Below are 15,126 nucleotides of genomic sequence, written 5' to 3'. Positions count from 1 at the left end.
GATGAGCCATGATTGGGAACAGAAGAAAACTGATTAAAACCTTGACAACCACTCGGTATGTACTGTACATACAACAGAGATGTGTGACCAAGGCAGAAATTTTGAGTCCAAAGTTTTTGTTGCTCTTTGTAAACGCCTGAACATGCAGAAAACACGCACCACACCTTTGCTTCCGCAGAGCGAGGGTCTTGTGGAACGATTTAACCGCACCATGCAGCAGCAGCTCGCCATCCTCACCTCCAAACACCAACGTGATTGGGACCAGCACATTACGCTGGTACTGATGGCTTATCGTTCAGCGGTTCAAAGTTCCACGAGCTGTACTCCTGCTCTGCTGATGCTGGGCCGGGAAATTCGGACAACGGCAGAGATAGCGTTTGGAAGACCTCCCGGCAGCTCAGAGGACCAGCTGGGGCTGGAGTGTGCCCGGAAACTGCAGGATCGGGTGGAGGCAGCTAACGCATTCGCACGGGACCAGCTGGACAAAGCCGGCGCACTTCAAAAGCGAAACTATGACGTGTGGAGCAGGGGGCGGAACTTTCAGATTGGGGTCCTGGTTTGGGTGTATACACCTAAAAGAAAAAAAGGGAGCAAAAGAAAAGACGGAAAGATTGATAAAAGCTCCGTAATTCGCAAGGAATGTCGCACTAAGAAGCCATACAACGGCAGCACCACAAATATGCAGACCCACTTAAAACTCATCTATGGTCACGAGCTATGGGTCGTGACCGAAAGAACGAGATCCCGGATACAAGCGGCCGAAATTAGTTTTCTCCGCAGGGTGTCCGGGCTCTCCCTTAGAGATAAGGTGAGAAGCTCGGTCATCCGGGAGGGGCTCAGAGTCGAGCCGCTTCTCCTCCACATCGAGAGGAGCCAGATGAGGTGGCTTGGGCATCCGATTCAGATGCCTCCGGAGCGCCTCCCTGGTGAGGTGTTCCGGGCATGTCCCACCGGGAGGAGACCCCGAGGAAGACCCAGGACACGCTGGAGAGACTATGTCACCCAGCTGGCCTGGGAACGTCTCGGGATCCCCCGGGGAGAGCTGGAAGAAGTAGCGAGGGAGAGGGAAGTCTGGGCTTCCCTGCTAAAGCTGTTGCCCCCGCGACCCGGCCCCGGATAAGCGGTAGATGATGGATGGATGGATGGATGGAAAACCCAATTGTGAAAGGGCTTAAATAAGTTGTTTTACAAGTTCTACTGTTTATAAGGAATAAAGTGGTATCCTTTTTGTAATACCATACTGAATTCCATCTTTTTAAAAGCTTTTTTTCTTTGCTCATTTGCATCATGTTTAATTGCACAATATGCAACAAATTGCATTGTATCGTATCGGATCGCATTGATTTGAACTTAATGTGTATCGAATCGTATCACATCGTGACGACGGTGAAACGTATCACATTGTATCGCCAGAAAATTCCATGTGTCGTTTAAGTATCGCATCGCTGGCAGTGGATCGAGATGTGTATCGAATCGTCCTCAGTGCTGAGATTCACATCCCTACTATGTAGGGTACTTGAGCGGGTGGGGGAGGTAGTTTATCGGGTGGCAGTCCCCCCCAGGGGCAGAAAGGTTGCCCTACATCGGGACAGGTTGGCCCCCGACCGGGGCAGCGTTGTGCCTGTATTTGAGGCAGGGTCCGCTTCATCCTCCAGTTCAGAACATGTGGTGGATCCATGTTCCCCAGATCCCACCAATGTTGTCCCGAGCCAGCCAGCTGAAGGTGGTATCGACTCAGAGCCAGGCCGACCACAGAGACGGAGATGAAGACCACGACGGCTGGGGGACTTTTTTTGTTGAACCCTCGGCGAGGGTTTCATAAAAGGGAGGGCAGTGTAATATCTGTTTCTTTTATTCTGTGTGACATCATCGGGAGGGGAGGAGCCAAGTTGGAATATTGGCTCCGGTAGTTACGGTAGTCTGAAGTGATGGGAATTCCGGCTCCTTTTAGAGAGCCAGCTCTTTTGGATCGGCTCCCTAAAAAGAGCCGGCTCTTTCGGCTCCCAAATGGCTCCTCAGTTTTTTTGTTGCTTAAATTAATTTAATACCAAAAATAACGTAATATTAAGTGTAAAATGAAGTACTAATGCAAAAAATAGACATATCAAATATTTATTATTTATATGGCTTTATTTATTCATTCATTCATTCATTCATCTTCCAAGCCGCTTGATCCTCACTAGGGTCGCGGGGAGGTGCTGGAGCCTATCCCAGCTGTCTTCGGGCAGTAGGCGGGGGACACCCTGAATCGGTTGCCAGCCAATCGCAGGGCACACAGAAACGAACAACCATTCGCACTCACACTCACACCTGGGGACAATTTTGAGTGTTCAATCAGCCTGCCACGCATGTTTTTGGAATGTGGGAGGAAACCGGAGCACCCGGAGAAAACCCACGCAGGCCCGGGGAGAACATGCAAACTCCACATAGGGAGGCCGGAGCTGGAATCGAACCCGGTACCTCTGCACTGTGAAGCCGACGTGCTAACCTTCTGAACATACTTAACACGGAGTGCTACAACAATAAAAACAAAGTACAAAGACCCATCTCAAAACAAGGTCGTCAAAAAGTTCCAATCTCTGAATGTGTATATTTATAAGCTTTTAACTATTTACAGTAAAATATAAGTAAGCTTTGAACACCACACAACAAATTATAAATTAAAATTTGTAAAACAAAAAGAAAAAAAGCAGCATCCAGGTAAAGGTTTTAGCTTGTCTTTAGCGAAGATTGGCATGAAGAAAAACCAAGTGCCTCAGCTTTGAGGGGTGATCCTGTTTCTCCTCTCTGTTAATATTTGCCCTGTTTTGGAGAAGATTCTCTCTGAGGGGGACAGATGTTGCGACAACACACAGTCAACACAAAATGGATGAAAATCCCTTGCAATCATTTTACCCAGTTCCTCATCAATTGTGTTCTGTTTTGCTGGTTTTATAGCTTTTTGCATAAAGTGGCTCATAGAGCTCTGGGTTGTATATCTAGGCAGTTGTGACATCGCAGCAGCAGCAACAGTTGCAGACACACTAGCACCTTCATTAACACCTGGTTCCCTTGCTTGTCTTTTCTCTTCAAATTGTACTGATGGGTGGATATTTCTGATGTGCCTGTGCAGGTTATTTGTGGAGCCTGATCTATGGGATATTTTAACCTTGCACAGTCTACACGCTGCCTTTGAACTATCAATTAAATTGAAATGAGTTCATATTTCACTGCGTTTCCTATCCATTTTCTCACCTTTCCACTTTCCACCGTGTTGTTTTTTTTCACTAACGAGATCTCTCTGTGTGTGTGCGTGTGTGCGTGCGTGTGTGCGTGTGTGCGTGTGTGTGTAACCCTCCCCTTCCGGCTCCCAATGAGGTGGGAGCCGGCTCCCATCGTTCACTTCAAAGAGCCGGCTCTGGGAGCCGGCTCGTTCGCGAACGACACATCACTAATTAGGAGCGCATGGGCGTGAGTTGTGGCTAACAGCAACTCCTTTGAATGCGTGTGTTTATTACTTATTTTGTTTATTAAAAATGGTGAAGGGCGGCCCGGTAGTCCAGTGGTTAGCACGTCGGCTTCACAGTGCAGAGGTACCGGGTTCGATTCCAGCTCCGGCCTCCCTGTGTGGAGTTTGCATGTTCTCCCCGGGCCTGCGTGGGTTTTCTCCGGGTGCTCCGGTTTCCTCCCACATTCCAAAAATATGCATGGCAGGCTGATTGAACACTCTAAATTGTCCCTAGGTGCGAGTGTGAGCGTGGATGGTTGTTCGTCTATGTGTGCCCTGCGATTGGCTGGCAACCGATTCAGGGTGTCCCCCGCCTACTGCCCGGAGACGGCTGGAATGGGCTCCAGCACCCCCCGCGACCCTAGTGAGGATCAAGCGGTACAGAAGATGAATGAATGAATGAAAATGGTGAATAGTATTAGCGACTGCGAGCATCCTTCTCTCCGCTACTGTCGGGCATTACAATATATTAGCGACATTGCAATAACGCATTTTTTAAAATCTTCACCAGTTAGTGTAAGCATCACACACGGGTACAGCTGGATAAATTGTACAACTGGGGTTTTTACACATGCGTCGCCTTAGAAAGCGGAGGCCAATCAATCCCGAGCGTCCTTGCGGTCATCAACACAGACGAAGAAGAATTAACTTCCGGAGACGGATGAAACCTTAGTCCATTGCACGACTTCGTTCATCTTTGTCCGTTCGCTTTTTTTTGACCGGGCTTGGGCAAAAACAGCTTCAACAATCTGTGCTTCGTTTGTGCAATGAATTCAGCAAACATGCATAGCTTGTACCCACTTTATTTTACGTTTTTACCGCTGCGTAACGCTTTATGTTCTCGCCGTTCTGCTAACTAGCGGCATCAAAGCAAGCTAGCGCTAACAAAGCCAACGATGGACCAAGTTCCGGCTGTTGTGTCAGAAGACATCCGGACGGAGGAACAGTCCAGCATAGATGTCGCACCGTCCACCGCCGTAGATGTCACCTCTGCAAAAAGCGATGCGCCGCCGTCTGAGGACATCGCGGACAGCGATCGCCCAGCCTCATCTCAAGGTAGAAACCTCGTCATCAGTCCAATAAACCAGAAGTCTAAAACAAAAACGAACCGTGATCCCCATTCATGTTATTCAACTAGGGAGGTATGTGCCTAAAATTCAAATAGTAATTGATTTACATGACACGAGAATTATCGGATGCATTTTGAAGGTGGTTCTCACGATGCAAGTATCATTTTCCTGTGACACATTAAAATTATGATACTATTAATTCAGTGCCAGCCATTTCAGACCCTCTTTTACCCTTTACACTTGGGAGTGGACGAAAAAATAAGTACCTGTGATTAAATGACTGGACCAACATGTTTATTTGTTTTATATTTTTTGTAGAATCACAGTTTCAAATTTCTGTCACGTTGTTAATCCTATTTCTAAAAGATTGCTATGATTGAAAAGCATGATAAACACAGTAACAAACCTTTGATGAAATTATATGTAATCAATTCCTTCTAGATTCTAAGTGTCAAAATTGATTGATTATTAAAGAACTAATAGCTCATGAAATCAATTGGCAACTATTCAGATTTGATTTTGAGTAAGTCAAGAAGAAACATTTAGTCATTATTTTACTTGACATTCTCGAAATCCTGTGTTGTCAGCTGCCTAACAATAATTATCCTGTTTTCCAAAGTTCTAAGGAAAACAGCCTGAGGGTCTGTTGTGTTCAATCAATATAAAACATTTGCAAACATCTGCTTTTACTTCAGAAAACAATAAACTATCCAGTAACTAAATCCGTTGTAAAAAGTATGATGAGTTCATCAATTCCTGTCATGTGACATTGTTACGGTTATTTATAGTTTTTTTTTCAATACACATTGTAAGGATGATAGATATATATCATCAGTGAGGGGACATTTGTAATTGAAAAAAAAAATCCCTCATCAATTTAGTGTAGGAAGCTGTGAAAAAATTAGCCATATCGGCGGTAACATCACAAACATACTATCAACCCAAAAATGTGTTTGTCAGTCAACCCAGTGACAGAAGCATAGAAAATCATGTCAGAAATATGGCCAAAACTAGGACCCCTGTCTACCCTCCTTGTTCGTGGTTTATCGTGGCAAGGTGAAAAACACAAACGCAGGGGAGATGGAAAACAGCTGTTTCACTTTCACTCAAAGTGTGCAATCATGACTGTCGTCCATTGAGTAACCATTCAGTGAGGGATACTCACACACCTCGACTTGGGGCGACTGAACCCCCAACTCCAAAGCCAATCAGTCGACAGCTATATGGAGGAAGAGAGTTGTCAAATATGAATGTTTAGAATCAGTGCCGCCTCTATTTTGGCAGCTATCATTCTCCTTCCACGTGCATTCTCTTCTGAAAGATGTCTCTTACTGGTAGTTTAAAGATATTTGCGCTGTGACTTTCTGAACCCGTTATATATTTAACACATTACCCTCTTCTTGAAAATTTATAATCCCACAAACAAACAAACAAAAAACTATCAATAATTGCACAGCTACTTTCCGAACAATCTGTAATGGTTAATACAGATTCATCTTGGTAATGTTAAGACCATGAATAGACAACATTTATCAGGTAATGTCCTTCACAGCCTTATGGTTGTGTTGAAGAAGCCAATTTTAAAAAGTACTCTTTTCAACTTCGGTTTATATTGTTACAGAATCATATTAGTCCACAAGGGAATCATTTTTTTTTATTTCATTGAATTGTCAGTCATCTAAAATGTTCTATCAAAATGTATCAAGGATCGTGGGCAAAGGACAATCTTCTTCCCATCGAAGCGGTGTAAAGATATAAAATAAATCCCTGAACAGAGACGAAAATCCCCAAATCGTCATGAGCAATCTTTTTTGATAATGGTCGACATAAAAAATAAGATAAGATATCCTTTATTTGTCCCACACTGGGGAAATTTACAATGAACATAATTGTGAAAATGATATATGAGTGGCATTTGCAAAGAGGAAGTTGAGAGCATTCCTGAATTTTGCTCCTCAGGCAACACCAAAAATTCTGTTACTTTGCAGTAAATATGCACTTAATTGAAAGTCATGATTTGTTGGTTTTGTTATTTGAACATCGCGATTTCATTTGCCGCTGATGCATGGTTTATTGTGTGTACTGATGTAATAAGTACCTTTGTTTTGAATTAAAAAAAATCACATCACATTTTTCCAATTGTGAAGGGTTGGGAACGTCTGAATCTTGCGGCATTCAGTGCAAGGGCCCGACCGATTAACTGTCTAGGTGGTTTAATCATCTGACATTAGCTGTTTTGAAATGGGTGATTTATTTATTTTTGGAGCAATTTTTATAAGAAACTGACAAACCCCACCCCCTCACTCCCATATATAGCACTTATACAACACTCTTCGCACAGAGCCATTATCCGCGTATTACTGGACATCATAACCCGACGACCAAGCATCATTTCAAAACTTTGCCCTTGTGTTCGTCCTGCGGCTGGTATGATACTATTAAGGTTAGCGACATGAGGCTAACCCCATTTCATACCCCTTATACAGTCAAACATAATGTTTGAAACATATGCCGTTCATGGGAATTTTTTTTCTAGTTTGTCACAACATCCTGTTTCTGGTTGATTCAGAGAGTCTTTTGGCCGGACCCCCCCCCCAAAAAACTCACCTTGGGACCTTTTTCAGCAGCAATCTTCTATAAATGGATCCTGCCCAGGTTGGTCCAGCCTAGTAAGGAGCTCGTGGCCCGACACACTGGCCAAGTTGCCCCGGGCCATTGTTAATGTCCAACTCTGTAAAGCTATTACGGTCTCCCTTTCCTTCCCTTGTATGTCAAGCCACTTGCCCACTTGCCTTTATCTATGACAGTCATAGTCAAATTGGATGGATGGCTGGATGGACGGACGGGTGGATGAACATAGTGGGTCAATGACAAATAACGCTTCTTGTGAAATACAGCACAGATGTTTTAGCTCTATTTTTTTAATCGTATTTTTAACTTCACCACTAAAAATGTCAGGTGTCGCAAGAAAATATAAAAAAATATATATATTTATATTCTGCACTTAGGCCACCTGCAAAGAGGTCACATGAGAAACTGAATGCTTGCTGAACACTAAGCCAACATGCTAACAACAACTTTGCCTATTATTTTTAATGTATTTATTGTCTTGTTTCAATACAGCTTTGTGTGTAGATATGATATGTGTTATAATTTTAACAACGATACAAATTTTAAACAAAATTATGAGTGGCCATTAAAATTCTATCTTTGCGCTTCAAAAAGTATTTGCCAATTCATAAACTGTTCCTCGTCAAGACATATATAAGTGGGAATCCCACTGACTGGAAGTGAATCGAATCGTTCCACTTTAAAAATCGAAGCGTCTTGGAATCGCATCTCGCCCATGTACTGAGGCACATATTAAATTGACTTTTATTGGAGAGATGCACACCCCTAATGGTAAGTCCTCTTTTCTCCAACCTCTCTCTCTAGAATTTGGGCTATACTGCTGCCAAGATTGCGGAGAAGCCTTTGGTGAGGAGGCAACCCTCTTGGATCATCGCATCCAGCACCCCAATGGAAAGTGCGCAATGTATTTGGAACCAATGGACGATTCAGATATGGCTGAGAAAGACGAGGAAAGTACTAGCTCCTGTCAATTATGCACATTGTCATTTGCTGATATGAGTGAATTCCGTTCCCACATGGAAACCCACCGCGTTCAAAGTTCTGACACCCAGCAGATTTCTGGGTCCCCAAAGAAGAACTTTTTTGAATGCTCTGAATGTGGGAAAAGATATTCCATGATAGGGCATTTTCTTAATCATCAGCGTACCCATATACAGGCTTCCAAATCTTTATTTAATGACTTGGAGCAGTTACAGAAAAAGTCCTTTCAATGTGAGATTTGCGGACGAAATTATTCTCGTGCATCTGCCCTTGATGCCCACCGACGTTGCCATGAAGAAAAGTTATTTAAGCGCCAAAACAGGACTTCAGGACACAGGCCTGATACTGATGAGCAGCCTGCGGCCAAGCTCAGTAAAAAGGAGCCTAGTGGTACTTGCGAGAAACCTTTCCAATGTGCTTGTGGGAAATCTTTTCCCGCTTTGATGCATCTAAAGACACACCAGCGATTCAGCCACAATATTGAATGCGTTCCAAAAGACGGGACAGAAAAGCTGAGGAAAAATTTCTTTTACTGTCGGGAATGCCGGAAAGCATTCCATGGCCATCTTGCTTGGTTCAACCATGAGAAATGGCATGAAAACCATTCGGAAGATTCTCCAAACCGATTTCCATGTGAGGCCTGCGGGAAAGTGTTCATGACTCAAACGTTTTACTACAGACATCAGCGCATGGTACACAGTGGCGAGACTCCAGCAAAGTCATTTCTCCATCAAGTGGACCAGCTGCAGAAGAAAGCATTTGAATGTACAGACTGTGGCCTCAAGTTCTCCAGGCTGTCGGCGCTTCAATCTCATCAGCTTCACCACACAAGTTCTTTTACGGAACCGGAGAAATCGGTGCAGGAACATTCGCCTCTGCTCCGTCACCGGGAGACCTTGAAAGGAGAGCTGAAAGTGACACGGCAGTTGAGACATCACGTCTTAGCAGAGGACGCTCTTCTTGACATTGAGTCTGAAGATCACCCCGATGTTAATGAGCCCGAAGATGATGCGATGGAGAGTTATGAACCCGGGGACTTTAACGTCCTGGTGATAAGCGCGAGTGAATCGGACGACGAGGCAGTGCAAGACTTGAGCCCTAACCTCGATTCCGGATCCGACCAGGAGGGCCGTGGCAATAATTCAGTCAGTCATCTGGTTTCACAACCAGAGCTTGACTTGAAAATTGTTCAGGTTGACTTCGACCCTGTCAAGGAACAGAGCCCTCCAGCAGCTGAAAACGACGAAACCAAAGAACAGTTTGATTGTCCAGAATGTTTCCGGTGCTTTGCTAGCGAGGCGTCACTGCGGGATCACTTAGTGTGGCACAACATTCATAAGAGGAGCCGTCAGACTAAAGGTCAGTCAGTGGAAGTTTACACATGTGACAATGAAGCCCATAACTTTGCAGCAGGTGCTACTCCAGAATATAAACGCGAAACTAACCATGAATTAAAACAGGCAGGCCTATTTGAACAGAAAACTGTGACATGTGACATGTGCGGGACACGGCTTTCGCATTTGTCCAATGAACATAATGAACGACTTCTTTGCCGAGATTGTGAGACGTCGAGCTTGTTAAACCACAAGCGCACGCGCGCCACAAAGAGCACAGAAAGTATCTCGCCCAGCGCAAAAGTGTACAATCCAAAAAAAACTCTTCTCGGCCCCAAGATTTACCACTGCGAGCAGTGCGGGAAAGGTTTTTGGTCTTTAGGAGCTTACTCACATCATAAGCAAAGTCCGAGGCAATGTGTTGATGTGAGGCTTCGAACCGGCGTTACGCAGCCGCTGCACCGCGGGCGTCCTCGCTCGAGCCTGAAGGTCGCGTGTCCTGTGTGCGGCAGAAAGTTCCGACACAAGGGAATTATGACGCTGCACATGCGTACACATGAAAATGGGAATCATCAATGCCAAGTCTGCAACAGAACGTTCCGTCTTTTTTCCAGTCTTCTCAGGCATCAGGTTGTGCATAATGAGCTCCTCCCGCCACCGAGTAAGTCTTTTCAGCATCAGGTCGAGCAGCTGCAAAAGAATACATATAGCTGCCCCGACTGCGGGAAGCTGTTCTCTCGGGCCAAAGCACTTCAGTTCCATATGCGGTATCATGGAAATGAGAGTGGGCATTCGCCATCGCCGCCGAGGTCTTGCGTTAGGCAAGACGACTTTGAGTGTGCCACCTGCCGCAAACATTTCAGCAACAAGGCCTCCTTGCGGACGCACAGGAAGCTCTGCGTTAAAAAAGAGCATCACATACTGGAGCGTCACACCAAAAACCTCAATAATAATGAGTCGGTGATCTCTGAAGAAAGTGCGGGGAAGGTGCCGCATAACTTTAAGAAGGAAATGGAGGCGGTGGACATGGAAAGCCCAAATACCGTATGTGGCTTTGAAAACACCAGCGGTTTGAGATACAAGTGTAACAAGTGTGAAAGGCGTTTTTCAGTTGTTGGGGCTTTGAACTTGCATAAAAGAATTCACGCGAAGGGGTCCTCCAGAAAAGGAGCAAAAGCGACCTTGTACTTATTGACCAACGAGGAAGAGTTCAGGAAAGATTACCAGTTTCCCTGCTCAGAATGTGGGAAGCGATTCTTGTCTAACTCGGCCCTTGGCTCTCATAAACGATGGCATACAAATGACAAACTTTCCTCTCTTAAAGAACAGTTTCCAGACCGCTGTCTGCAGCAGGACTGCCGAATGTCCACACTGCAGCTTCAACCTGACATGAGACCCAAGAGCGAGACCTCGGAAGGTCACCAAACATGTGCGCGAGGCCCTTTTTCCGATGAGCATAGCAACGCTTTAGAAGCTCGAGATACTCAGACAGGTGACTCCTCGCTCGGTGCGATGAACCGGGTCATGAACGAGTGTGACTCCATCTCGACAATACCGACTGCACAAAATTACCAGTGTCCCCTCTGCTTGGCAAGCTTTTCCAAAGCCAGGGGCCTTCGCGCCCACACGTGGCAAGCACACTCCAAGAGCAGACAAACCAAGCCGAAGAGCGAGTTAGACGCTCAGATCCCAAGTGTAGCCGCAAGCTGTGAAATAAAATGTGAAAATGTTGCAACAGAAATAAGCAGAGACCGTTTAAGCAAAATTGATGCTTCTCCTTGGACTGTCCCAAACCTTGAGTGTGAAGCTGCTGCTACGATTCCTGACCATAAATTATACCCAGCATCTAAACTGGTGGTCCGAGCACCTAATCCCTTAGGTGAGGTGTCACCGCTTATCGGCCGCCTCTCGGAACCAATCGTCAAATGTCTCTTCAAGTGCGGGAAGTGCGGCAAAGCATTCCAGACCGAGGGACAATTAGAAACTCACAAGACCAAGGCAAAAAGCCGGCCTTTTTGCTGCGCCTTGTGCTGCTATGCCTTTTTAACCGAGAGCCAACTGCAGCAACACCTCGCCTGGCACGATCAGGTCCGATTTCGCCTCCCCAACGAGGTTCGCGTACGTCTCAGTGCTGCTTTGAACACAAAGTCTGTCAGAGCCACAGGGAAGTCCTTTCCCCCTCACGAACCAAAACAACAGGCCGTGAAGCGAGAGAGCCAGTCGGTCATTAGTAGCCTTCAGGGTAGCAAAGCCTTTCTTTCGTCACCCAAATTCTCAAACCGCAAATGTTTGCATTGTCAAAGTACTGCGTGTGATTGCCCTCGCGCTTCTGTGGCGGTGGATGACTTTCGGGCCCTTTCTAAACACGACCACGCAGCTACTGGCGATTCCAGATGGCAAAGTGACAGCCCTGCCGCTGTGTCGTCAGGAGATGCAGATGTCCTTACTTGCCTTGAATGTGGAGCTACTTTTAGTCAAGAAACTGATTTGCACCAGCATTACATAAAGCACGCACAAAGCATGTTTTAAAATGTTTGTTTACATGTAAAGCTTACGAGACTTGAACATTTGGATGAGGCGATCCATTATATGTCACTATATTAAATTAATTATCTGTCAGTTCTCCCCATCCGAGGCTTTCCTTCACACTGGATCAGAGTTGTATAAATTAACAACCCCACCTTGCGTAACCCTTTTAATACTTTGCACATACTCAACGTTTGGGTGTCATGGAAGCATTTACACGGTTCTAAATTGAGAAATTGGAGCTTATAATTGTATCAAAATGTATACTTAGAATACATGAATGCATGTCCCAAACCTTTCTATTTAAAATTTGGGGAGGAAAATTGCTGCTCTTATTTAAAATATTGAAACATTGTCTCAAATAACAATGGCCGAGCAAACCCAATGGACTGCCTTGCTCAATAAGTAGAGCGCTAATATAAGTTATCCATTTTCGAATCCACTTTTCCTCATGAGGGTCGTTGGCTTGTGAAGCCTATCCCAGCTGACTTTAGGCAGCCGCCACTCTAAATATACATTACGGCATGTACATATTGTTCTGCATGAATTGACTACTAAGCCCCACCCCTTTTGTTTCCATTGTTTATTTCCATATTGTGACAAAGCCATTTATTGATTAAAATTAAAATGTGGTACTTCTATTCATTTGGGATTGTTCTTAGTTACTTAAACCACTTATTTTGGGGGAAGAATTGTGCAGTAAATATGAATCAAACAACTTTTTTTTCTCCCCATAAAGTGACTAACATGCCTTTGCCTACATGTTTACATGCTGTTTTGGAACCTATAATAAAGGGATCTATTATAGTCTGAATTAGTGGCTTGTTTAATGACTTCACACCAGTTCACACAAAATCTGTGTGATGTTACAGCGGTACCTCGACTTATGAAATTAATTGGTTCTGAAAGAAATTTCTTAACGAGAACATTTTGTAAGCAGACATTTTGTTTGTTGTATTTCAACGTGTGCCCAAAAAGTTTTTTTTTCCCTTCAGTTTTGAAGTCATGATGATAAGTTCTCTGAGTTGACCTTATTGTTGGAAATCTTGTTTTGTTGATAGCTTTTATGATATAATGCTGGGGTGGGGAGAGCACAATATTTAGCCAAGTATATAGTTTTAAAGCCAGAAAATATATCTAGCTAGACTTCACCAATGAGTGGCAAGCGTCATAGCAGTCAAAGGTTGAAAACAAGACATGGTTAAAAGAAAATGGATTTAGTTGACAGGCCAAAGAAATGGAAAAGACCATCATTCAAATCACCACTAAGTGCGCAACTGTTGTACATTGGCTTTGTGGATCAGTCCTTATTGAGGTAGCAAATTGCCGAACAGTTTTGAGGGGGCGTTGTTTTTATAATCCATGCCATTACCCCTCCCCACACTCCTAAAGAGGACCATGTCTTGTCGTCATAATTCGAAATCTGCTGACTAATACAAATCTAACATCTGTGAGCGAAGAGATATCTGCTGCATCTCAATGTGCGTACTGACCTTTTCTCACCTTTCCTGAAAACACTTTCCGAAATGCCTATAAAATACCTTCTTTAACCGTGAATTTCCCCCCATTTCTAGCCAAGCAGAGGAAAGTTGCGCAGGATTGCGGACCCGCAACCACTTTGGATGACTTGGACACTCAAGGGGAATGCAAGACTGATGACCAGGACATTGACGTGGATGAGATTCCGAAATCTGAGAGTTCTCACCAAGCGAGTGCAGATGGCCCTGATGGCCCAGGTTTATCGCCAACTGCTCGCCCCATAAAGTCACTGTATAGGTGCCTGACATGTGGGAAAGCTTATTATTATCTGCTGTCTTTTCAAAAGCACCAAGCGCGACATAAGAGGAGACCATCTTTAGCTAATAACCCGATTGGCGAAAGCGCTCATAAGTACAACTGCCCCATGTGTGGAATGACTTTCTACAGGGAAACCCGTCTCCGTGGTCACCTGCTGACACACATGGCGCGTGAGGTGCACAGATGTGATCAGTGCAACAAGACCTTTGAAAGCCTCAGTTCGTGGTTGGTTCACGATGAGTTCCATAAAACGAGGCCTTTTTGGTGTCTTAGTTGCCCCAAGGGTTTCAGACAAGAGGATTACCTGAATAGACATCTGCAAAGATACCACCTGGGTAAGCACAAGTGCTACATTTGTTCCAGGCGCTTTTCCACATCACCTCTGCTTAGCGACCACCTCAGCAGCAGCCACGCTTCATCGCGGCCCGACGTCGGTGCATTTAGTCCAAAAATGGATGCAGTCGGGTCCGGTGATGAAGGCGTGACGGAGGGCGAAAACCTGCTTGCAAATCACAAAGAGAACAGAGGACAGCAATTGTGTGTAGAAACAGGGGGAAGTTTGCAAAAATCTGGAGATTTGGAGAAATCTGGAGAGCTATTAGAGAATCAAGAGTTTGCTCAGTCCGATGTGCCAGATCGCGGGGAATTTGTGCACCAGCCCCCAAAATCATCTACCTGGCCTGATGTTGAGGAAGTCAGAAAAGCAGGAGAAGCACAAACGACACAGGAGCTTGACAGGGGTGAGCAACCAGAACAAAACCAACAGGGAGAGCATCCCAAGTATTGGGAATTTGAATGTTTTGAATGCGGCATGGGCTTTGACGCCATCGCTCAGCTTCATTTGCATTATGTTCAACATGCCGTTGGGGAGGTGCCGTTTCCTGACACTGAGGGGTGAACTTTTATTTATGTAAGACTGCTTCTTATGCCAGAGAGACTTCAGCAAAGGCGCGTGCTGCCTTTTCATGACGTGACGGGGGAGAGAAAAATGAACAGACGAAATGATTGAATGGTTTAGCATATTTTTAATAAATGTCTGTATTGTCACCATTTGATGTTCCTTGTCGTTATTCACCATAACATGGTCAATTGTTAGATATACACACATTGTATAGCCATACACGTGATATTTAATATCTTTAATTGGTCATTTTGTGAAAGTTCATGCAGACAGAAATTATTTGTGTTGTTTGTCTTTAATATATTTTGGATGAAAGAAGTTATTCGACTTAACTCTGCAGTAAATTGCTCTCATTCATAGTCATCCTGTTGAGGAAAAATGTGTCAAGTGGTGAAATTG

General features: G+C 44.6%; 1 protein-coding gene across 2 annotated transcripts; it reads left to right on the top strand.

The window, feature by feature from the left end:
• Window positions 1-4,096: 4,096 nt before the first annotated feature.
• Window positions 4,097-14,873, top strand: si:ch211-261d7.6 (zinc finger protein 91). Of its 2 annotated transcripts, XM_052065438.1 has the most exons (3): window positions 4,099-4,543; window positions 7,993-9,528; window positions 13,604-14,873. In XM_052065438.1, the coding sequence occupies exons 1-3, from the start codon at window positions 4,384-4,386 to the stop codon at window positions 14,722-14,724; spliced, it is 2,817 nt and encodes a 938-aa protein (XP_051921398.1). In that variant the 5' UTR covers window positions 4,099-4,383; the 3' UTR covers window positions 14,725-14,873. The 2 variants fall into 2 exon arrangements, with proteins under 2 accessions (XP_051921397.1, XP_051921398.1); XM_052065437.1 differs by lacking the exon at window positions 13,604-14,873 and having other exon boundaries at window positions 4,097-4,543; window positions 7,993-12,843.
• Window positions 14,874-15,126: the final 253 nt, after the last annotated feature.

This window comes from Hippocampus zosterae, chromosome 5, assembly GCF_025434085.1.
Source record: "Hippocampus zosterae strain Florida chromosome 5, ASM2543408v3, whole genome shotgun sequence".
In the NCBI taxonomy this organism is placed as follows: domain Eukaryota; kingdom Metazoa; phylum Chordata; class Actinopteri; order Syngnathiformes; family Syngnathidae; genus Hippocampus; species Hippocampus zosterae.
Note: the sequence above shows the minus strand (reverse complement) of the source record. Positions and strands in the feature narration are given on the sequence as shown.

Bases quoted from the DNA above. Each gene is read 5' to 3' on its own strand.
- si:ch211-261d7.6 (XM_052065437.1), top strand. From the start codon at position 4,384: ATGGACCAAGTTCCGGCTGTTGTGTCAGAAGACATCCGGACGGAGGAA. The intron at 4,544-7,992 runs GTAGAAACCTCG...CTCTCTCTCTAG, and splicing joins TCGCCCAGCCTCATCTCAAG to AATTTGGGCTATACTGCTGC.